This window comes from Aquarana catesbeiana, linkage group LG03 (genome assembly GCF_042186555.1).
Source record: "Aquarana catesbeiana isolate 2022-GZ linkage group LG03, ASM4218655v1, whole genome shotgun sequence".
In the NCBI taxonomy this organism is placed as follows: domain Eukaryota; kingdom Metazoa; phylum Chordata; class Amphibia; order Anura; family Ranidae; genus Aquarana; species Aquarana catesbeiana.
This window is the reverse complement of record NC_133326.1, coordinates 185,913,991-185,939,331: the sequence shown is the minus strand read 5'-3', so window position 1 is coordinate 185,939,331 and position 25,341 is coordinate 185,913,991. Positions and strand designations below refer to the sequence as shown.

General features: G+C 40.5%; 1 protein-coding gene across 2 annotated transcripts in view; it reads left to right on the top strand.

Moving 5' to 3' along the window:
* Positions 1-25,341, top strand: part of RELN (reelin) — an 865,607-nt gene that overhangs the window by 687,610 nt on the left and 152,656 nt on the right. For both annotated transcript variants that reach the window (XM_073619618.1, XM_073619617.1), the window contains exons 28-31: positions 4,894-5,129; positions 12,181-12,338; positions 13,675-13,882; positions 23,616-23,692. In XM_073619618.1, coding sequence (XP_073475719.1) covers positions 4,894-5,129; positions 12,181-12,338; positions 13,675-13,882; positions 23,616-23,692 — 679 coding nt within the window. The remainder of the gene's footprint in view (positions 1-4,893; positions 5,130-12,180; positions 12,339-13,674; positions 13,883-23,615; positions 23,693-25,341) is intronic.

Below are 25,341 nucleotides of genomic sequence, written 5' to 3'. Positions count from 1 at the left end.
GCTAAAATTAGGTTTAGTATGTAAATCTCATTTGGCTTCTTTAAAAGCATATATACTATTTGTATATAATTTCACCATTTATAATGTTTAAAACTAAGCATCCCCCATTCATAGTCAAGATCCCTCATTTTATAGCCAGTTCACCTCTTACAAGTAGTACAACATAAACTGAGCATTAAAACTTTTGTATAGTATGTGACACTTGTATGGTGAATGTGGTCTCTCTAATGCCCCGTACACACGGTCGGACTTTGTTCGGACATTCCGACAAAAAAATCCTAGGATTTTTTCCGACGGATGTTGGCTCAAACTTGTCTTGCATACACACGGTCACACAAAGTTGTCGGAAAATCCGATCGTTCTAAACGCGGTGACGTAAAACACGTATGTCGGGACTATAAACGGGGCAGTGGCCAATAGCTTTCATCTCTTTATTTATTCTGAGCATGCGTGGCACTTTGCCCGTCGGATTTGTGTACACACGATCGGAATTTCCGACAACGGATTTTGTTGTCGGAAAATTTTATATCCTGCTCTCAAACTTTGTGTGTCGGAAAATCCGATGGAAAATGTGTGATGGAGCCTACACACGGTCGGAATTTCTGACAACAAGGTCCTATCACACATTTTCCGTCGGAAAATCCGACCGTGTGTATGGGGCATAAGAGTACAAATATCCTTGGTGAAACGTTTTCAGGGTAAAGCTAGACTATATTGAATATTTTGGTGTAGTTACTATTTTTTCCTTGACGAAAGGACAGCATTAGAAATGTAGCTAACCTAATTTACTGAAGGATTATAGCATTTTCGTTTCCAAAGTGAACCTTCATTTAACGTCGTGAAAGTGGTCAAACAAGATAAGAGGTCACGTTGCAAAATATACCCCAAAAACAGGACTTTTGTTTGCACACTATGGACTTACTAAAGTTAACATAGCTTCATATCATTTGAAACTTCACCTTGCAAAGAGAAACTTCACTTCACAGCTTAATGAATATGCTGAAGTTGTGCTGACTTCAGTTATTTGCAGGAAAAAAAATCGTTTTTACAGATTTTCTTTACACGCAGTTGGGTACCTCTTACAAAGTGAATTTTCACTTAATTTCACCTCATTCACTAGTATAAGTGAAAATTCACTTTTGAAAATGAAATGCTTTACCCTCTTAGTAAGTCAATCCCAATGTATCCCAATAATACCAATGTTTCTGTTAATGCAACAGTTGTTTAGTTCAGTCTAATTATATTAGTTTTATAAATGTCAAAGAACATAGACAAAAAAAAGAGACCATCCATAATTGATGGAAAGTGTGAAACCACCACATAGGATATGAGGACATAGAGATACAGAGCTTTGAAGTGTTCCATCGACTTATATCAGAACACATTCAACAAAATATCTAACACCAAGAGATACAGTAAGTGTATGTGAGTACAAACAAATGGCAACCACCCCAACCGGTAACTAGTCTTTGCAGCAAGGAGCACATGGAAGGGTGACGCATGTCAAAAACCAACAAACAAAAATTCCCTCACTTACCAGCCAGCCAGCAACAAACTGAATTGACAGTGTCTAACAGTTCACATTAAAACCATGGAAATGCTCTCCATCCTCTCCAAAACATCTCCCAACCTGGGACTCACAACTCAGGAGGGAAGCATGGCTTGAAACTACTATGTACCAACAAATGTTCCAGATCCACAAGGGAATCCATCTTCAGTTACCATTTGGCCAGGGTAGGCATACTCTCCAGTGCCTGGGTATAGTGACTCTTGCAGCCATTAAAGTGCTGAAGGATGTCACATTTAGTGGCTTTATTTGAACCAGACAGAATAGATAATAAGGTGATTTGAGGGGTATTAGGAACAAATGTTCTCATAACTCTACAGTACAATTACAGTATAGAAGCCCAGAACCTCTTGATCGAGGGGCAATCAGCCCAGACATTAAGCATTCTGCGCTCAGCACTCCTGCACCACCAACACCGACTGGAGATTGAAGGGTAGTATCAATTTAGAGTGTGCAGTACTGGCAACAAAAGGCTTATGTGACAAAATAAAGGCTTTCTCCCAGTCTTCCTAATCAATTGTGGTCTTTGACCGCTTGCCGACCAGCCGCTGTAATTTTACTACATAGCTATACATCGGCTCGCGGGATCGGGATAGCAGGCACGTGTCCGCTGCACAGTGGGGGTGCCATTGCTCATGGCCGACGGTCGAGATGACCGCCGGCCACGAGCGATCGTGAGCACGAGAGGCAGAAAAGGGACGAGTGTGTGTAAACACACAAATCCCTGTTCTGTTCTGAGAGGCGTGACAGATTGTGACTTCCTATTAGCTAGGAACCACGATCCATCACTTCCTCTAGGTCAGTCCCCTCCCCCTACAGTTAGAAACACAAACAGGGAACACATTTAACTTCTTGATTGCCCCCTAGTGTTAACCCCGTTCTCTGCCCCATTTTAGACTTCCCTTTATGACACGATAAATTTCCCTGGCAATTTAGGGATATCCTCCCTCAGACAGGCTCGCCTTCGGTACAGCCTGCTTGAGAGGTTTCATACATGTAGATAAGAATGTTTTGTATTTCTTATTGCCTTCAATACATGTTTCGACTTTCATAATACAGTGCAAAGTATTGGTTGTACCTCACAAGCTTGACATTGATTGTTTGTTCTGTGAAGTTGTCTTTTTATTGTACCTGTGACACATCTTTAAATTTTTTTTTTTTTTTAAAAAGAACCATTTCCATGTACAATCTCCCGCAAGTTATGCTGTAAGTTCCTTAGCAACATACTGTAAAGCTTCCTGCTTTGTTTTTTAGAAATACAACATTATGGCCTTATTATATGGAATTTGCTGATTTCACTTCATGTTTTACTTTGGAATTATATTACTGCAAAAAAGACTGTAAAATACATGCATTTTGATATGTTAGCTAGAATTACATAAAGAACTTAAAATTAACCCATGAATCATTAGCAGGGGCTTGTACCACAGGCGTTAAAGCCCTCTGTGAAGATCATCAACACCTATGATATTAACACATTCTCTGTGCAGCTTGTGATAGCAGCTGGGCTGGTGTTATCACTCACAAGACTTCACAACACAGCCTAAATAAAGAAGACATTTGTCATTTTTATTTATTTATTAAACATTCAATATGTTCCAGACTCAACCTTGAAGTTGACACCTTGTTGAGAGTTACGTTCAAGACCTCTTATAATATGTGCCAGCTACAACAGCCACAATAAGTACAGCATACAAAATACCTTGTTGCAAAGTGTGCAGATTAAATCATAAAAACAGCTACAAGTTCCAAAACCGATATTTCCTGTTATTTGGAATCTTCGACAGACAAAACACTGACCCTGCTATGCTTTTGTTATTCCTGTGTTGATTCCAGCAGAACTAATGTTTTTAAATGATGGAACAATACATCTGAATAAATTCACTGTACTTTTATGCATGAGAGTGATTTGGAATGTAATTTTTGTGGCTATTAATCAATAGATTGAAAAGAAACAAAGAATTTAACAGTGTTGCATAGGAATATAATATTTCTGCATATATCATAACTCTGTCAGAGATTTGTTTGTGAAGCAGTTAATTATTGTTTCCATCCCTATTCGAAAAGTAACAGTTAAAGTGTAATTATAGGCAAAACTTTTTTTTAATTTTTTTTTTTTTTTTTAAAAAGGAAAGGGTAAAACCCCTATCTGTGAGAGGAACTTTGCCCAAAGTGAGGGTGCAGATGGGAGCAAGAACAGATATCCCATCTGGAAGATTTCTCCTCACCTTCTGTTTCCGTAACAGTCATAAAATTTAGGATTTGCAATTACTTTCTGTCCCAGTGACAATGGTTCTAAAAAATGCTTTGCATAAAGATATACTTTAATATTTTACAGGATTATCCTGGGCAGCTCTTCTTTTATTTCTTTTGATTTCCATTGAAAGTAAGATCAAATTGAATTGATGGCTAAAATCTAGCAAACAAAGGCAATGAGAACCGTGTAACTGTGGTCTTATACAATGTGCACATTGTGTGGGCTGAATGAAAGATATGTAACAGATTCCTCTCTCCATGATAATGAATCTTTCCTGTTAGCTATCATATTCTGACAGCCAGCACCACTGCCAGTCAAGCCACCCCAAGAGTCCCTACATCTGAATGAATGCAGGCACTGTTCGGTCAAAAAATTTCCACCCGCCTCCTTTGATATTTCAATGGAAGGGTGTGGGGCAGAGTGGTGACAGAGCCAACTTATGATCAAATGGCCAGTTCACTGGTTCATCCGAAGAGTTTACCTTTACAGGTTTGTTGATGATGTCTGCTGAGGTGTTAGGTATTGATATTGTTTATCGGTATGTTTTATTAGTCAGGGGTGAATAGTTTATTGGAAACCTTTAGCAGCTCATGGTAAAAGTTCTATAACAGGCACTCACAGAGCAAGTACTCACAGTCCCAATTGGTAGAGTCTGTGAAATATTTGGCTGATGCTTTGATCTGAATGCTATTAAAATTTTTATACTGATGCTGGTGCTCAGATGATGTAGCATCTTCTGGGTCCATCACATAACACAGCCTGTTATGTAAAAGCTATGAATTCATATTACTTTGTGTACGTAATAAAGCAGTGCCCCCTTTTTCCATTTTAGTAGGTACAGTATTATTATTATTTTCATCATTATAATTATTATATTATGTTTAATGATGCATACAATGTGACATCTAATTAACTTAAAATCAAAATGTTATCATTTGCATCAGGAATCGTTTAAAATTTAGGTTAATATTATGTATCAATTTGTTGTCATATTCTGAGAAAAAAGCTGTAACATTGTGGTAAAAAGGTAATGAAATAAAATAGTAACACATTTTTGTTTATGAAATAGCTAAACGTAGGCTGCACTAAGGAATTCAGTGGTGAGGCACCAGTCCTTCTCCAGTACTCCCATGATGCTGGTTTGTCTTGGTCATTGGTGAGAGAAGGATGTTATCCTGCATCTCCTGGAATCAAAGACTGTGAAGGAAGTGCTAGAGAGCTGGGTGAACCAACTGCTTACTATCCTGGAGATTATGAGGAATGGATCCGAATAACAATTGTAATACCAAGATCACTAGCTTCAAGGTAGGCTGCTTATTTGTAGAATGCGCCTCCCTCTAGCTTTAAATGGTTGTGTATATTGCTTCTGTTGTGCTTGAAATCATGCATAAGCATTTGGTTACTTACTTTACTTACTTCATTACTTTCATTGAAAACTGCATGCTAAGACCACTACTTCCCTTTTTAAGAATCCCAGCGTCTCGCCTAATGTCTTTCTACTCTATTTACCCTGAAACTGCTACCCGCCTTCATGTGGTTGTTCTACCAACTCATTATTTTTATATTTATTATTTTTCTCCTTTTTATTTGCCTAATAAGCTATAATAATGTCCTTGAATGTTGAGTGTCCTGTAATTTCATCTCTATATTGTAATATTCAATACTGATCTGACATCTGTATGTGCACATTCCCCATTAATAGACTACGGGGGTTATTTACAAAAGACAAATCCACTTTGCACTGCAAGTGCACTTGAAAGTGCACTTGGAAGTGCAGTCGCTCTAATTCTAAGGGGTAGATCTGAAATGAGGAGAAGCTCTGCTGATTTTATCATCCAATCATGTGCAAGCTAAAATGCTGTTTTTTATTTTCCTCGCATGTCCCCCTTGGATCTACAGCGACTTTACTTCCAAGTGCACTTGCAGTGCAAAGTGGATTTTCCTTTCATAAATAACCCCCTATATTTGTTTATTTAATGTTTGTAGTCAATAAGTCACAGATTGTTTTGTGTGCTGTAGCATATAGAGGGTAAATGATCTGCATGCCAAATAAAATAGAATTAGAGGATTTAATAGTGGTGCATGAAGTGTTCAGTGGTAAAACATAAGGATAACACCAGCTGTTTTGATAGTGAGAGGCCTGTAGGGGGCTAAATCTAGCAATAAGATATTCTAAACAGACTTTGCAATATGTGTACACTGGCGACAATCAGTCAATGTTGTACATATGCAAGCAGAAAACAGACAACCATTACAAGCGGGCAGAACAACCACTTGTGACAATATGCAGGTAAGAAATGGGCAGCAAACAGGCAATCGTAATGATATGGTCAAAAAACAGGCAATTGTGACAATATATGAACAGTCTTGACAATATGTACTCCAGCAAAAATCTTCCTCCCCAGGATAAACTTCTTTCTCTCCCAACAAAACCCTACCTCCCCAGCAAAGCCTACCTCCCTCAGAAAAGCCCCAACAGGAAAAAAAACCCTTCCCTAGCAAAACTTCCCAGTAGCAAACTTCCTCTTTTTCCATTGAAATACTTATCAGACCTCAGATACAGTAGTACCCAGCAGAATGAGGGTGGTCCTTCTAAGCTTCCATCAGAGCCTAGAAGGAGCTTAGAAGAGTTTTCCTAGGCTCTGTGAAGCCTCTGTATCCAAGGTCTGACAGGGTTGCCGGGGGTGGTACTGCAGAGCCACAGGTAATGTGGAAATGTGCATTAGGCATTGGTCCTAAAGCACCTCAACATGCCTGTACCCAGGTGGACATAAACCCATAAATACTGTATAATACAATTTCCCTTTGCTTTTTATTTCTTCGCCCTCATCTAAATTTCACTTGTATAAAGGAGCATCCTGTTTATCCACTTTTAGCATTGGACCTAACATTTGCACCTAGAATGTGGTGCATTCTAAAATTTTTTTAAAAACTACCTTTTTTACAGATAAAATGTCCCCCCCGTACCCTGCAAACAAGCGGACATCTGGGGTAAAATCATGTGATTTCAAAACAAATAATAAACACCTTTAAGGATCTTTAACATGTTGCCATCTGCTGGTATATGACTCCAGTATGTCCTGATGGTTACTAATTATTACTGTGCAAATCACAAACTGACTCCTGAATATGAAAAAGTATGTCAATGGCAGTCCCTGGTGATTAGGGTCAAGGTGCAATAAGGTTATAAATACAGTGTAAGCTTTCTTGGCCGTGGTTCAGAAATAACATATTTTTTAGCGCAGTAATAATCACTTCTGGGACTTCGAGCTAGTTGTCCTTTCCCAGATACTGTGTACTTGGACCGACATGTTTCCAGATGGCAAGAAAGCTCTGCACAGCAAGGACATACTGTTCAAATCCCCCCTCTTTCCCCTGGAAAAGAGAGCAAGTGATTGACTGGCTTGTACAATTCATCTCAGCTTGCCGTCACGTCCACCTCTCCTCAGCAGCTTGTTTGCAGAGTCATATGCTGAAAGTCACAGCAGCCATTAAGAAGTAGTAAATGTGGTAGAATGACAGTTCATGTTGATGGCACTAAAGAAACAAGATGAAATGAAAATAAATTATGCCACCAAGCTCCACGCACATTCCTTTTATTAACATATTTTACTGTTGAAAGGAGGATTAGGCATAGAAAGCTGAGCACACAGAAGATTAATAAAATGCCCAGCACCTGACAGGGGTATGAATAATACTATGTACATGCACAGCCATCATCTCTACCAGGGTAAATTGCCTACTGGAGTTTTCTGAATGTGATCAACTAGCCAGGGTTATTATTTATGAATGTATGTAGCTAAAACATCTTTATGCTGTGCTGTATATTTCACAAAGGAGCACCAGTGAAATAATAAAAGCATCAAAGGAAATTATGATAAACTAGGAGAATATGTGGATGCCTGTACACAAAGATTACATAGTACAAATGGATATCCATTTCAGAAGGGTGTTTATACTCTACAAACATGCACAGTTGTGTCTCTGATTTAACTTAATGGACAATGGTAGCAGGTACGCAACTGTTTTTTAGAAATAATCACAGTTTCTATAAGTTTATGCAACTATACATGTTACAATATGAGCCTCTTAGATTCCCTCAGCACTGTGGGTTTGATGATAGACACTTCACAGTATTAGGACTTGCAGTTTGAGGTTAATACGTTTTGAAGTGATTCTAAAGGCAAACTTATTTTTTTGAATAATAAATATGTTATACCTGTTTTGTGCCGGGGTTTTGCACAGAGCAGCCCTGATCCTCCTCTCCTCGGTTCCCCTACCAGTTCTCCTGGCCCCTCCCCCCTGCCGGGTGCCTCCATAGCAAGCTGCTTACTATGGGGGCACTCGTGTGTGGTCGCTCCAGAGTCTGCTTTGTGTGTCCATAAGACACTCAGATCGTGGCTCATCCCTGCTCCCCCAATACCTCCTCACTGGCTGTGATTGACAGTAGTATTGGCTCTCACTGCTGTGCCTGAGCCAATGAGGAGAGAGGGAGCCGAGAGAGCCTCTGCTCTTGTGCACATCGCCAGATCAAGATCCAGCTCAGGTAAATATTTAGGGGGTGCTGGGGGGGGTCTTGCAGTAAATGTATAGAATGCATTAAGGTAATAAAAAAACCTTTTGCCTTTAGAACCACTTTAACCCTTTTGTTGCCAGGCCTTGTGCTCCATTTTTACCCTCAGGTGGCCAGACCATTAGACCATTTTTGCAATTCCTTTGCTCTTTTATTTTTCACTTAAAGCTTTCAAAATTTGTAAAAGACCCCCCCAAACCATATATTTTCTGAAAGCACATGACCAGTAGAATATAAAGAAGGTGCTACTGATTTCTAAGGTCCCACGATATTTGCGCAAATGTTTATCAAACAATATTTTTACTAAAAATCCACTAAAATCATGATTGGCAGATAAATACACAGCAAATTTTACAAAATTCCTACTAAATATAAAAGCTTAACCTGTATTGAGTTACAAATAATTGTAATTTTTACATGGCGCCTTTTTGCAAAATTGAACGTACGCAAAAATGTAAATATCCAAATTTCTCTAAAAATCTGAAGGTTTTAATTTTTCCCTTACAGCTTTCAGAATTTGTGAAAAACCCCAAAGCCCTATATATTTTCTCAAAGCATATGACCTCTAGAATAAAAAGAAGGTGCTACAGATTTTTTAGACCCTGCGGTATTTGCGCAAATGTTTATCAAACTAATATATTCGCAAAAAATACACTAAAACCATTATTAGCAGATAAAAGCACAGCTAATTTTACAAAATTCCTGCTAAATCCCTACAAAAAGCTTAACCTGCATGGAGTTAACACATAACAAAAAACTTTAATTTTTACACTGCGCCTTTTTGCAAAATGGTGAAAATCGAACGTACCCAAAAATTTCTCTAAAAATTTGGAGGTTTTCATTTTTCACTTACATCTTTCAGAATGTGTAAAAGACCCTCCAAACCATACATTTTCTGAAAGCACATGGCCAATAAAATAAAAAGAAGGTGCTAATGATTTTTAAGGCAGCGCGATATTTGCGCAATACTTTATCAAATCAATATTTTCGCTAAAAATACACTAAAATCATTAATAGTGTACATAAACACAACATAACAAAATTCTTGCTATTAAAGCATCGTTCACATGTTGCATACTAAAGTGTACGCCCCCTGGTGAGATATTAGAGGTCTAAACAGACCCCCATATCTTTTTTTTGACACAGAGAAAGGGACTGAAGATAGTCCCCTTTCTCTGTAGCACTTTACATGAATGGATGGAATCTGTATAGAGATTCCATTCATTCATGAAATGACAGTCTGATACATTGTAACACTTGCGGTTATAATGATCAGCTGTCAGTGGATATAGCAGCGATTGCTGCCTATATTCATTGTACAGGGGGGGTTGGTATACACATGTATACCAAGCCCCAACTTCACCCCCCCTTAGTCTGCTGAACAATTCTGATATAAGCCTATGATCTTTGAAGTGACCATAAACTTATAAGAGAGGGAGATATGAGGTCCGTATGGCGTACAGCCTTGGCCACCTGCAGGCACTTTTTAGGTCCGTACGGCGTACAGACCTGGCAGTGAAAGGGTTAAAGAATACCTGTACTGAGAGAAATATCAGGTGCCATTGTTGGTGGTCAGAAAATGCTAGTTGCCTGGCACTCCCTAAATGTATTACTTTTTAAGTTACTGAGAAAGCAAGTACAGTAGATATGTCAATGTGAAATCAAAATGTTCTGAGTTATTGACAGAAAATTATGAAGCCTTTAACCACTTCAATACTGGGCACTTATACACCTTCCTGCCCAGACCAATTTTCAGCTTTTAGCGCTGTTGTAGTTTGAATGACAATTGCGCGGTCATGCTACACTGTACCCAAACTAAATTTTTGTCATTTTGTTCCTACAAATAGAGCTTTCTTTTGGTGGTATTTGATCACATCTGCGGTTTTTATTTTTTGCTAAACAAAAAAAGACAGACATTTTTTTTAAAAATAAGTTTTGCTTTTGTTTCTGTTAAAAAAATTTGTAAATAAGTAAGTTTTCTCTTTCACTGATGGGCACTGATAAGGCGGCACTGACAGGCACTGATACGGCATCACCAATGAGGTGGCACCAATGAGTGGGCACTGACGGGCACTGATATGTAGCACTGATGGGCACTGGTAGGCGGCACTTATGGGTGGCACTGATATGCAGCACTGATGGGCATTGATAGGTGGCACTGATGGGCACTCATGGGTGGCACTGGTTGGCACTGATGGGCACTGATAGGTGACACTGATGGGCTCTGAAAGGCGGCACTGCTGGGCACTGATAGGGTGGCACTGATAGGCGGCACTGCTGGGCACTGATAGGCGGCACTGCTGGGCACTGATAGGTGGCACTGATAGGCATCCCTGGTGGCACTGGCAGTGGTAGGCATTGGAGTGGGCACTGATTGGCAGCTGCCTGGGCACATAGTGGTATTTCCCTGGGGGTCTAGGGGCATACCTGGTGGTCCAGTGTGGATGGCTTCCCTGGTGGTCCTGGGCGGCTTCCCTGGTGGTCCTGGGCGGGATCCGAGGGGGTCTGTGCTGATAAACAATCAGCACAGACCCCCCCTGTCAAGAGAGCAGCCGATCGGCTCTCCTCTAATCGCGTCTGTCAGACGCGAGTGAGGAAAAGCCGATCACCGGCTCTTCCTATTTACATCGTGATCAGCCGTGATTGGACACGGCTGATCACGTGGTAAAGAGTCTCCGTCAGAGACTCTTTACCTAGATCAGTGTTGCAGGGTGTCAGACTGACACCCCGCAACAACGATCGCCGTGATGCGCGCCCCCGGGGGCGCGCAGCGGCTCGATATCCTGATCACGTCATATGACGTCCAGTCAGGAATATCAAACCACTTTGCCGCCGTCATTTGGTAATAGGGCGGGCGGCAAGTGGTTAATCAGTTTAACATTTAGATAACTAGCAAAGGTTAACAATGGCAGGCTACACTTTTTATTAGTACAAATTTCCTTTAAATTAAAAAAATAGTATGTGTGTAAGATCAGCTTTTTTAGCCCTGATGTATATCTATTTGTGAAACACAGAAGATCATTATTTTTTTATGAATAACACAGGCTTCTAATAAAGGTCTTCAAGAAACAGCCTGCTGGCACACACATCTCAACATATGCTGACACATTTTACAGACGTTTATAAACCGAAACTTCCCATGGGCATCATCTATAGGAGTATCAGGGGGAAGAATCGAACTTGTTAAACATATCAGATAGCTGTCATTAGGGGTTATTTACTAAAAGCAAATCCACTGTGCACTACAAGTAAATCTGTGGGGGACATGCAAGGAAAATAAAAAACAGCATTTTTGCTTGCACATGATTGGATGATAGAAATCAACAGAGCTTCCCCTTATTTCAGATCTTTCCCTCAGATCTACAGTGACTGCACTTCCAAGTGCACTTGCAATGCACTTCTAAGTGCACTTGCAGTGCACAGTGGATTTGCCTTAGTAAATCAACCCCATTGTGTTGGAGAATATATTTCATTGTAATAGACGACCTCTTAGACGGGTTGCCTTTGTAAAACAAGATCTCCTGCTGTAAAGGTCATTTTCCTCTGTAAAAGAAGCTTGTGAGCTTGATCTTACATTAAATATGTTAGTTCCGTACTGATCAGACAGTTTATATAGGGAAGACTCTCAAGACAATTTCTGAAAGCCTATTAGGTCCTACATATGCAATGCTTAGAAACGTGTGAATGATGTTTTCTTTTTAAACTTCCCAAGTTTGTATGTTGTATTTGTGATTTATACATACCTAGAAATACTTACACACAATATTTGGTGTGTTATTTTAGTAAGACAAGATTTCGCTGGATACAGGAGAGCAGCTCACAGAAGAATCTTCCTGCTTTTGGCCTGGATGGTGTCTACATATCTGAACCTTGTCCCACATACTGTAATGGCCATGGGGACTGTGTTTCTGGAGTTTGTTTCTGTGACAAAGGATTCACAGGTAAACTTTTTATTCAAAGGGGTATAGCCAATGTAATGAAAGGTGTAACTAGGGAAAACTATAATTTACTAAAGGAGTAAGGAATGTTTACTTAACTAAATTTAAAAAGTTAAGCTTTCATGAAGTATGCAGGTGCAGAGGTCCATTTTTTTAATTGCCATGTACGTGGTTGAGTATTCAAACTGAATGACATCATTTTCAGTGGTAACCTCACCAATGATTTACAGAAGGAAAGCCTAATATTCATCACTAGTATTAGGGGTCGGTGTTGATGGACTTTTGCTTGCCTCAGAGCTGCTTTACTACCTATACATAAGTCAAGGCAAATTCAAATCGACGCAGGCTGATGCAGCTTAGAAGGAAGTCATATGCAGATCAGAGATGAATTACCTGCTTATCAAGTAGACCTGTCAATGAACTGTGAATGATTTCAAACTGATACAAGATGCAGGTAGAATGCACCTGAAAGCAAGTTTAATTTGTCATGAAAACAAGCCCAGAGCCTATTAACACAGGCCCTTAATGCTTTTGCTGCCACCAACATAAGGCATATGGCAGAACAAAACGCTTGCAGCTGGCCAGCTCTCAAGCTTTCATTGGCAGACCACAAGCTTTCATTAGCAGGATGCCTGCTCCGCCATGCACAGACAGCCAGAGAGGAGTAGATAGAACATAGGACATTTTTTAGTCTTAAGCGGGAGGGAGGGGGGTCGCTGAAGGAACTTTCTCCCCAACTTATAGTTTCGGCAAATGTTCAAAGCAACCTGAAGGCTGTGCTTAGAAACTGAATGATTTATCAGTGTTGATGCAATAATCTTGCATAAAACATTTAGGCTGCTTTCACACTGAGGCACTTTATAGGCGCTATAGCGCTAAACATAGCAGCGGCGCTTTGCAGGCGCTTTTAACCCTTTTTCGGTCGTTAGCGGGGGTTAAAAGTGCCCCGCTAGCGGCCAAAAGGGGCCGAAAAGATGACGGTAAAGCCGCTTTACCGCCGACGCCCCAATGTGAAAGTAGCCTTAATGTTTTCTTCTCACCTGTCCTATATATACTGTAGCTAATTTTAAGAAAAAAATTGAGGCTTTAGTAATAATTTAAGGTTTGTTTGGAGTTACTCTTTTTGTTTTGCATTCGTAGAGTACTAAAGTTTCCCTTATATATGAGGTTGTTTTTAATTTAAGATATGTTGATAGTCACAAATATAGTATACATAAGTTTGTATATTAGACTGTTTTAGGGGATCTGTTATAGTATCGATAAAACGTATTTTCTAAGCTTCTATAATAATTCTCTACGTTTCCTTTTGTAACAACTACAAATTTACTTTTAATTTTAGCTGAACATGGCACATGTGTCTCAAACAGGCCCAATCCAACTGAAATGTTTGACAGATTTGAAGGCAAACTGAGCCAGCTTTGGTACAAAATCACTGGTGGACAGGTGGGCACAGGCTGTGGGACACTAAGTGATGGCAAATCATTGTACTTTAATGGGCCTGGAAAGAGAGAAGCAAGAACTGCTGCCTTGGATACGACTAACACCAGGTGAATAAACAACCCATATATTGCTTCAGTTTGAATGTGTGCTGCTATAAACCAGACAGTTTTCTTGTAAAAGTAAAATACTATAACAGTTTATTATGTAGGCTGGTGGCCATTTTAATTACCCTTTGTGTTTATTATAAACCAGCTTATGAAAAACAAAGACTTCTCAAACGAACAGTTTATTCATTTAAAGGGGGGCCATAAAATATTTAACTGTGTTTCCAGTGAAGCAATTCTATTTAAGCTTTTATTAAGCTATTATTAAAGTATATGTTTATAAGCTACATATTTCACATTCATCTGAAGGTAAAAAAAGCTAATAAACTGTTTACATTATTGTAAACCCAATAATATAAATAGTGAAAGTTAACATGAGTATTGGCGCCTATCTCCTGTAAATCGCCATATTCTAAAAAATATAATTCACCAGTGCAGGTCAATGAGTAAACATCTAAGATCATTGTTTTCCTGGAAGCTAATATAATGAGGTGAGGAAAGATGATTTCCTCAGTTAAAAATGACCAAAGTGATGTCAAAATAAGGAAAGATTTATATACGGTGAGCGGGAAATGGTCACGAAAGGCCACGGAATACTTTACCAGCACATACAGGAATTTCACAGGATGGATCGTTTCATCATTGTTTTTCACTAAAAATTATATTAAAGCTGTTTACCATGAGGCATTGAAATAAACAGCTGAAATGCATATGTGTGAACTGTTTTATTTTCCAAAGAAGTTTTAATTATGCTAAGCCTGTCTTGTGATACTGGTAGCCCTACCAAATAGCAAAGCAAAAGGTGCCTGAGAGATCAAGGGGACCTCATGCACATGTTTTGGAGGTGCCCAAAACTCTTTCGGTATTGGACGGAAATTTTGGAGTTGATCACTCAGGTGTTTAACTTTACAGTTCCGAGAGATCCGGTGGTGTGCCTGCTGGGTGCCCTGGATGATGAGTCTTTGACCCCTTCGACCCATACAGCGATACTCCGGCTGCTTTATATAGCTTGGAGACTGATAGCTCGGCACTGGATCACCTCCGGGGTCCCCACCAGGCAACAGTGGATTGATCAAGTGAATAAACTATTAATACGCGAGAAATTGACGTACCAACACAGAAATGTACCCCGTAAATTTGACAGGATGTGGCAAGATTGGCTAGAAGTGTCAGGTTTGGCACCCCATCAGTTGGTCAAATATAGATTGTTGCAAGGTTAATCACAAAGCTGTAGCACCTGATCTCGCACTAATTGATAAATATATATTAAGTGAAATAAGTTTGCTGAAGAGGTTGGGCTGAGCATTATAACTATATGAGCAATGTTTCCGGAGTATGGATAATAGATTTTATGTTGCAATGTACATTTGACACTATGTTTTGGTTGTATTGATGCTTACTCATTTTACTGTTTTTAGTTTTGTTCCGCACTGCCTTACTATATATATTTATATATATATATATATATATATATATATATATATATATATATATATGTAAAATGGTATTCAGATATTGTACATCTTTGATGACCTTGTAAAAGGATACTTGATATTTGTTATGGTCACCGGTATGTCATGGTTATATATGACTTGTATATGGCTGTGCAGAAATTCAAATAAAACTTTTTTTTTTCTGATTAAAAAAAAAAGGTATACATTACAGTTGAGCAAAACAATGTGAACCAGGACCTACCCCAGCCTGTAATTGGACACGGAAGAAGCAGTAGCACATTAAAGCAGGCCTTCAGTCATTTTTTCAACTTTCCATCTATTAAATCTTCTGGCCTTGGTGTTTTAACTTTGGATAGTAAAACATTTTTTTTTCTGCCAGTAAATAACTTATACAGCCCACTTTCTATTTCTTGTCTGGTAAAAAGCCTAGGCTTATGACATCATGCACAGCTCTCTCTCTCACTTTTGTGAGAGCTTGCCAGGTAGGGAGGGGGGATGAGTCATAATAGGGCCAATGAGAGCTGCAGAGCTGAAGGTGTGCCTCTGTGTGTCTGTGTAAATCCAGGAAGTGAACAGGCAGCAGCTTCAGCTCCCCACAGTTAAAATTGTTGCAGCCAGACTCAGTGGAGGGAGATTTCTGCAGCATATTTGGCAAGTACAGAATTACAGTATATATACACTGAGCAAAATTATAAACGCAACACTTTTGTGTTTGCCCCTATTTGTCATGAGCTGAATGCAAAGATCTACAACTTTTTCTATGTACACAAAAGGCCTATTTCTCTCAAATATTGTTCACAAATCTGTCTAAATCTGTGTTAGTGAGCACTTTGCCGATATAATCCATCCACCTCACAGGTGTGGCATATCAAGATTCTGATTAGACAGCATGATTATTGCACAGGTGTGCCTTAGGCTGGCCACAATAAAAGGCCTCTCTAAAATGTACAATTTTATCACACAGCACAATGCCACAGATGTTGTAAGTTTTGAGGGAGTGTGCAATTGACATGCTGACTGCAGGAATGTCAACCAGAGCTGTTGCCCTTGAATTAAATGTTCATTTCTCTACCATAAGCCGTCTCCAAAGGCGTTTCAGAGAATTTTGCACTACATCCAACCGGCCTCACAACCACAGACCACGTGTAACCACACCAGCCCAGGATCTCCACATCCAGCATCTTCACCTCCAAGATCATCTGAGACCAGCCACCCAGACAGCTGCTGCAACAATCGGTTTGCAAAACCAAAGAATTTCTGCACGAACTGTCAGAAACCGTCTCAGGGAAGCTCATCTGCAAACTCGTCGTCCTCTTCGGGGTCTCGACTTGACTGTAGTTCATCGCCTTAACCAACTTGAGTCACCAAATGCTCACATTCGATGGTGTCTGACACCTTGGAGAGGTGTTCTCTTCACTGATGCATCCCGGTTTTCACTGTACAGGGCAGGAGGCAGACAGCGTGTATGGCGTTGTGTGGGTGAGCGGTTTGCTGATATCAACGTTGTGCCCATGGTGGCGGTAGGTTTATGGTATGGGCAGGCATATGTTATAGACAACGAACACAGGTGCATTTTATTGATGGCATTTTGAATGCACAGAGATACCGTGACAAGATCCTGAGGCCCGTTGTTGTGCCATTCATCCAGAACCATCACCTCATGTTGCAGCATGATAATGCATGGCCTCATGTTGCAAGGATCTGTACACAATTCCTGGAAGCTTAAAACATCCCAGTTCTTTTATGGCCAGTATACTCACCAGAGATGTCACCCATTGAGCATGTTTGGGATGCTCTGGATCGGCGTATACAACAGCGTGTTCCAGTTCCTGCCAATATCTAGAAACTTCGCACATCCATTGAAGAGGAATAGACCAACATTCCACAGGCCACAATCAACAACCTGATCAAATCTATGCGAAGGAGATGTGCTGCACTGCGTGAGGCAAATGGTGGTCACACCAGATACTGACTGGTTTTCGGACCCCCGACCCCCCAATACAGTAAAACTGCACATTTTAGAGTGGCCTTTTATTGTGGCCAGCCTAAGGCACACCTGTGCAATAATCATGCTGTCTAATCAGCATCTTGATATGTCACACCTGTGAGGTGGATGAATTATCTAGGCAAAGGAGAAGTGCTCACTAACACAGATTTAGATCTTTAAGCACTTTAATGATGCTTAAAGTGAAACAATGAAAATGAAAAAAATCCTTTAAATATAATGCTGGGGAGATCCCCTTAGTCTGCCTGTAAAGTGGTGCATCTGTACTGTGTATAGAACCTGCTGCAGCAAAACTGAAATACAGTATCTGACAAAAGTGAGTACACCCCTCACATTTTTGTAAATATTTTATTATATCTTTTCATATGACAACACTGAAGAAATTACACTTTGCTACAATGTAAAGTAGTGAGTGTACAACTTGTATAACAGTGTAAATTTGCTGTCCACTCAAAACACAGCCATTAGAAGGGAACCCTGTGGCCTGTCTAACTCACCTTTCTGAGAGACCGATCAAAAAGTATAAAGCCTCCCTTACAATCCACCTGCTGAATACGGCCAGGGCATACATCCCAGTCTATTGGAGATCAGGGAGAACCCTCCATCAAAATCCCTGTGGTTCTCTAAAGTAAACAATTTGAGAGACATAGAGGACCTCACCGCTACCTTGAACAACCAGGAGGAGACCTTCTGAGAGACCTGGCGTCCTTGGAACCATTTTGTGTACACTGACGCTTATCTTCAAGAGGTGGCACAATTGAACTGATCTCCTGAATTCCTGGTTGAGAGGCACTCTCTGCACTCCCTTAATCCTTTCCCCCTCTGGCTGCTTTCTCTCCTCCATCTTTCTGACTCAGTAATGGACTATGTTGTTCTATTATGGTGTAAATCCCTGGCTACATTTCGCCTTTTACGGTATCCCGTTACTGGGCAAGACAGGCCTTAGGGAAGCATTATCTCCCGTTATGTTAAAAAGATTCTAATCCAAGTTACTTCACTTTATTGTATCTGAAGCATTCAAATACATATGTATTTGGTCTGCCATATAATTGTTTGTTGGGCTCCCCAGCGTGATGCACTGACCACTATCCACACAACCGTAATAGTTTCTTTATGACCACCTGTAATGTGCAGCACTGAGCATGATGTTCTATGTCCCTGCTCATGTAAGCCCTTCTTGTGTTTTTTTTTTTTACTGTGATATTTGTTGTCATTGCATACTTTGACTGTTGACTGTAACTTTCTTTGGTAATAAAGGAATTATAAAAAAACAAAACAAAAAAAACAGCCATTAATGTCTAAACTGCTGGCAACAAAAGTGAGTACACCCCTAAGTGAAAATGTCCAAATTGGGCCCAATTGGCCATTTTCCCTCTCTTGTGTCATGTGACTCGTTAGTGTTACAAGGTCTCAGGTGTGAATGGGGAGCAGGTGTGTTAAATTTGGTGTTATTGTTTTCACTGTCTCATGCTGGTTACTGGAAATTCAACATGGCACCTCAAGGCAAAGAACTCTCTGAGGATCTGAAAAAAAGAATTGTTGCTCTACATAAAGATGGCCTAGGCTATAAGAAGATTGCCAAGACCCTGAAACTGAGCTGCAGTACGGTGGCCAAGACCATAAAGTGGTTTAACAGGACAGGTTCCACCCCGAAAGAAGTACTTTTGTGATGAAACCGGTCGGGTTAGGAGCTGTTTCCTGCTATTGTATTTGTTTGCACAGTGCCTGGATATCTTAAGGCGGTCGCATATATTGTACACAATGCTGCTTTTACCTGTACTAATGTATGTGCAATACTTTATATTAAACAAACCTTTCTGGCATCTCACTTTATGATCAATCTGATCGTGGGGTGGATGGAGCTTGGTTTCAATATCCTGCTTATGACCTGTTTGTTCTGGGGACACATCTCCAGCTGATGACCCCTGCAAAGATTGTTACATCAAGCCTGTTTGACCCTTCATAATAAAGGGTCCAGTCTCTCTGGTAAGAGTCTTTATTGCCTGTGGTGATTGTGCATGCACGAGCTGGAGTTTTTTATGCATTCAACTACTTATCACGGATTTGTGTTTTCTACAGTTGGATTTAATAACCCAATATTAGATTTTTGTTTAGAGCATAATTTTTTTCTACATCCACTCAGAACAGGCCTTGCCATGGTCGACCAAAGAAATTGAGTGCACGTGCATAGCGTCATATCCAGAGGTTGTCTTTGGGAAATATACGTATGAGTGCTGCCAGCATTGCTGCAGATGTTGAAGGGGTGGGGTGGTCTGCCTGTCAGTGCTCAGACCATGTGCCGGACACTGCATCAAATTGGTCTGCATGGCTGTCGTACCAGAAGGAAGCCTCTTCTAAAGATGGTGCACAAGAAGGCCTGTGAACAGTTTTCTGAAGACAAGCAGATAAAGAACATGGATTACTGGAACCATGTCCTGTGGTCTGATGAGACCAAAAAAAACGTATTTGGTTTATATGGTGTCAAGCGTGGGCGGCGGGACCCAGGTGAGGACTACAAAGCCAAGTATGGTGGTGGGAGTGTCATGGTCTAGGGCTACATGAGTGCTGCCGGCACTGAGGAGCTACAGTTCATTGAGGGAACTGTGAATGCCAACATGTACTGTGACATATTGAAGCAGAGCATAATACTCTCCTTTTGGAGACTGGACCGCAGGGCAGTATTCCAACATGATAATGACCCCAAACATACCTCCAAGATGACCACTGCCTTGCTAAAGAAGCTAAGGGTAAAAGTGATGGACTGGCCAAGCATGTCTCTAGACCTAAACCCTATTGAGCATCTGTGGGGCATCCTCAAACAGAGGGTGGAGGAGCGCAAATTCTCTAACATCCACCACCTCCGTGATGTTGTCATGGAGGAGTGGAAGAGGACTCCAGTGGCAACCTCTTCTAAAGATGATGCACAAGAAAGCCTGCAAACCATATGCTGAAGACAAGCAGACTAAGCACATGGATTACTGGAACCATGCCCTGTGGTCTGATGAAACCAAGATAAACTTATTTGGTTCAGATGGTGTTAAGCGTGTGTGGCGGCAACCAGGTAAGGAGTACAAAGACAAGTGTGTCTTGCCTACAGTCAAGCATGGTGGTGGTCTGGGGCTGCATAAATGCTGCTGGTACTGGGGAGCTACATTTCATTGAGGAAACCATGAATGCTAGCATGTACTGTGGCATACTGAAGCAGAGCATAATCCCCTCCCTTCAGGGACTGGGCCACAGGGCAGTATTCGAACATAATAACGACCCCAAACACACCTCCAGGACGACCACTGCTTGCTAAAGAAGCTGAAGGTAAAGGTGATGGACTGGCCAAGCATGTCTCTAGACCTAAACCCTATTGAGCATCTGTGGGGCATCCTCAGAGGGTGGAGGAGCGCAAATTCTCTAACATCCACCAGCTCCGTGATGTTGTCATGGAGGAGTGGAAGAGGACTCCAGTGGCAACCTGTGAAGCTCTGGTGAACTCCATGCCCAAGAGGGTTAAGGCAGTGCTGGAAAATAATGGTGGCCACACAAAATATAGACACTTTGGGCCCAATTTGGACATTTTCACTTAAGGGTGTGCTCACTTTTGTTGCCAGCAGTTTAGACTTAATGGCTGTGTGTTGAGTTATTTTGAGGGACAGCAAATTTACACTGTTATACAAGCTGTACACTCACTACTTTACATTGTAGCAAAGTGTCATTTCTTCAGTGTTGTCACATGAAAAGAGATAATAAAACTCACACTTAAATGATTCAGATCATCAAACTAATTTTTATATTACACAAAGATAACCCGGGTAAAACCAAGAGCTCACTCCCATGCTGAATCATGAATGAACTGTGATTAACCACAATTTTTTGGAAAGCTGAGTTAAATTTCACTTGTCACACCCAGGCCTGATTACTGCCGACCTGTTGAATCAAGAAATCACATGAATAGAAGCTGTCTGACAAAGTGAAGCACACTAACAGATCACAAAAAGCCACACATCATGCCACAATCTAAAAAAATCAAAAACAGATTAGAAACAAAGTAATGTACATGTAGGAAGGGTTTCAAAGCCATTTCTAAAGCGTTGGAACTCCAGTGAACCACGAGGGAGAACCATTATCCACAAATTGAGATAACTTGGAACAGTGGGGAACCTTCCCAGGACTGGCCGGCCTACAAAAATTACTCCAAGAACATAACGTTGACTTATCCAGGAGGTCATAAAAGAACCTAGAACAACATCTAAACAACTGCAGGCCTCACTTGCCTCAGGTAAGATCAGTGTTCATGATTCAACAATAAGAAAGAGACAAAGGCTTATCTCACATTTACCAAAAAGCATCTTGATTATCCCCAAGACTTTTAGGCAAATATTCTGTGGACTGATGAGACAAAAATGTTACTTTTTGGAAGGTGTGCGTCCCATTACATCTGGCATAAAACTAATGCTGTGTACACACGACCGAACTTTAGACGGACTGAATCACGGCAGACTTTTCGACGGACTTCTGTCAAATCGGACTTGTCTACACACAATCACACCAAAGTCCGACGGATTCGACCGCGATGACGCACTACCGGACTAGAATAAGGAAGTTCATAGCCAGTAGCCAATAGCTGCCCTAGCGTCGGTTTACATCCGTCGGACTAGCATACAGACGAATGGATTTTTCGACCAGATTTGATTTTTCGACCAGAAAAATTTGAAACATGTTCTAAATCTAAAGTCCGTAACATTTTCAACAAAAAAGGTCCACTGCAGGTCCGATGAAGCCCACGCACAGTCGAATTGTCCAACGGATTTGTTCCGTTGGACAAGTTTGGTCGAAAAGTCCAGCCGTGTGTACACGGCATAACACAGCATTTCATAACAAGAACATCATACCAACAGTCAGACATGGTGGTGGTAGCAGCGTGATGGTCTGGGGCTGCTTTGCAGCTTCGGGACCTAGACGACTTGCCATAATTGATGGAACCATGAATTCTGATCTCTACTAGAAAATCCTAAAGGAGATTGTCCGGCCATCAGTTCCTGACCTCAAGCTCAAATGCACTTGGGTTATGCAGCAGGACAATGATCCGAAACACAACAGCAAGTCCACCTCCAAATGGATCAAACAAAGCAAAATTTAAGTTTTGGAGTGGCCTAGTCAAAGCTCGGACTTAAATCCAATTGAGATGCTGTATCATGACCTTACACAGGCCGTTCATGCTGGAAAACCCTCCAATGTGGTTGAATTAAAACAATTCTGCTAAGAAGAGTGGGCCAAAATTGCTCCACAGCAATGTGAAAGACTCATTGCCAGTTATCGCAAATGCTTGATTGCAGTTGTTGCCGCCAAGGGTGGCACAACCGGTTATTAGGTTTAGGGGGCAATTACTTTTTCACATAAAGCCAGGCAAGTTTGGATAGCTTTTTTGCCCTAACAAATGAAACCATCATTTAAAAACTGCATTTTGTATTTACTTGGGTTATCTTTGTGTAATACTGAAATTTGTTTGATGATCTGAATCATTTAATTGTGACAAATATGCAAGAAACTAAAAAATCAGAAAGGGGGCAAATACTTTTTCACACAATTGTATAAAGAAAAAAAAATACATTTAAATTGATTTTCCTGGCTGCTTTGTCCGAACCGCTTGCCAGGCACTAAGTACTAACATGATACAAGACTCCCTTAATGTACTTTTTAGTAAAGTTCTTAATAGCACTTAAATTGATAAGAAACCTTTTTTTAAGCACTTTAAGTAGATTATTTATTCATTTTTTGAAACTGGTGTCATGACCACTGCCCCAGGTTTCCTGTTTCAGAGTGGCTCCTTTCTCATGCAAAGTCGTATGGAATCACTCTTGCATGCAGTTTGTGTCTCCCTACGCTGTTTGCATTAACAGAAACACTCAGCCCTGAAGGCTGGGATGGTAAGGTTATCATTATATCATAACTGCTCCTTCCCCCTCCCTCCTCCAAGCTTGAGGCTCGCTGCTCACAGTTACCTCTTTCCTGTTAAGACTGGAAATTCAGGGAGGCAGCACTGAGAGAACTGGAGCCAACAGCATTGAAAGCTGTAAACTGCAAGTGCTGGGGTAAGAATTTCAACAAATAGATTACTGAGGAATGTTTATTTTATTGGGCTCTATGTGATAAGCTAAAAAATGCAGAGGGTTTAATACTACTTTTACATTTTTAGTATTAAGTATACGTTTATTTTAAGGCATCCTTTTGCTGTGCTGCTTTGTTACTAATACCTCTGTTAACTGAATCTTCTTCTTCTCCTCAGATTAGTTCAGTTTTACATACAGATAGGAAGTAAGAGCAGTGGCTTGACCTGTAGCAAGCCAAAGGCAAGAAATGAAGGTAAATGTAAACATAAAATTGTAAAAAAATGTAAAATGTTTTATCACCAAATTTAACTATCCAGATATGCTGTACAGTATATACACTATATTACCAAAAGTATTGGGACGCCTGCCTTTACACGCACATGAACTTTAATGGCATCTCAGTCTTCATCTGTAGGGTTTAATATTGAGTTGGCCAACCCTTTGCAGCTATAACAGCTTCAAGAAATGCCTGGCTCGCTGTCTCCACTCTAATTCATCCCAAAGGTGTTCTGTCGGGTTGAGGTCAGTACTCTGTGTCGGCCAATCAAGTTCCTCCACCCGAAACTCGCTCATCCATGTCTTTATGTACCTTGCTTTGCCATTAAAGTTAATGTATGTGTAAAGGCAGGTGTCCCAATACTTTTGGTAATATAGTGTACATATACTAAATTAATGTATTTATTATTTTCATTAAATTCTATATTCTAGTTTTTTTTGTATTGTTTTATCTTTTTAGTTTTGTTATTTTTCTCATAAAAATAAAATGTTTCCAAGTGAAATTTAGACAGAGTTGTCTAGACATTTTTTATTTAGATAATCTTTTTTTAACCACTTGAGCTCCAGAAGGTTTTACCACTTTTGATAATTGGAACATTTTTTGCTATTCAACTTTGCTCTACTTTAACTGGCAATTGTGCGGTCATGCAACACTGTACACAAATTACATTTTTATCTTTTTTACTCACACTAATAAAGCTTTCTTATGGTGTTATTTACTAAACCACTGAGTTTTTCTTGCAGTATGAGTATGCAGCTATGACACTATACTGGTAACGACGGTCATCAGTGCCGTATATAGCACAACTACAGTGTGCTATACAGTGGTACATTTGGTTAGATACATTCACATAAAAGATGTGTATGGAGAGAGAAAATAGAAAATTGTGGTCTCCCAAGAACACCAATGGAGTTTATTCTGTGAGAGGGGAGTGGTAGCAAAGGCCCCCGGTCTTGTTGAAGCCCTTTGGGGATCCTCTAGTAGTGTAGGTGAGTTTGTAAAGTAGTGGGGGAAAATAATTATTTGGCTTGCACCTCTGTGATTAAGTAGGAGGAAGGGGTTGCTTTCAGACATTGGGAATGCCAGACTGTGACCAGTGGGAGTGGAAAATGATGTCAGTGGAAGGAATAGTGCCTCATCTTTGGTGTCAGTGCGAAGAACAATGCCTGTTTGTTGGTATCAGCAGGAGGAATTGCCCCTCATCATTGGTGACAGTGGGAGGAAGAATCCCTCATCGTTGCTGTCCGTGGGAGGAATAGTGCCCCATAGTTGGTGTTGGAGGGAGGAACAGTGCCCCATCATTTGTGTCAGTAAGAGAAATAGTGCTCCATCATTGGTGTCAGTAAGAGAAATAGTATCCCATCATTGGTGTCCAGTGGGAGCAATAGTGCCCCGAGGGCCAGATAAAGGCAAGCAAAGGGCCGCATGCCCCAGTTTGGAGACCACTGGCCTAAATGATCACAGGAGAAAAACAAATGCCTACAAAAGTCATTTTTTCTTTTTCCAATACCAAAAAGAAAAACAAAAAAAGAAAAGAAAAGCGAAAGACCATCCAGGGGCCACTTCCTCATAATTTATTGTAAAAATAACACAGAAAAGCAGAAGAAATCCTACAATGCTCTCAA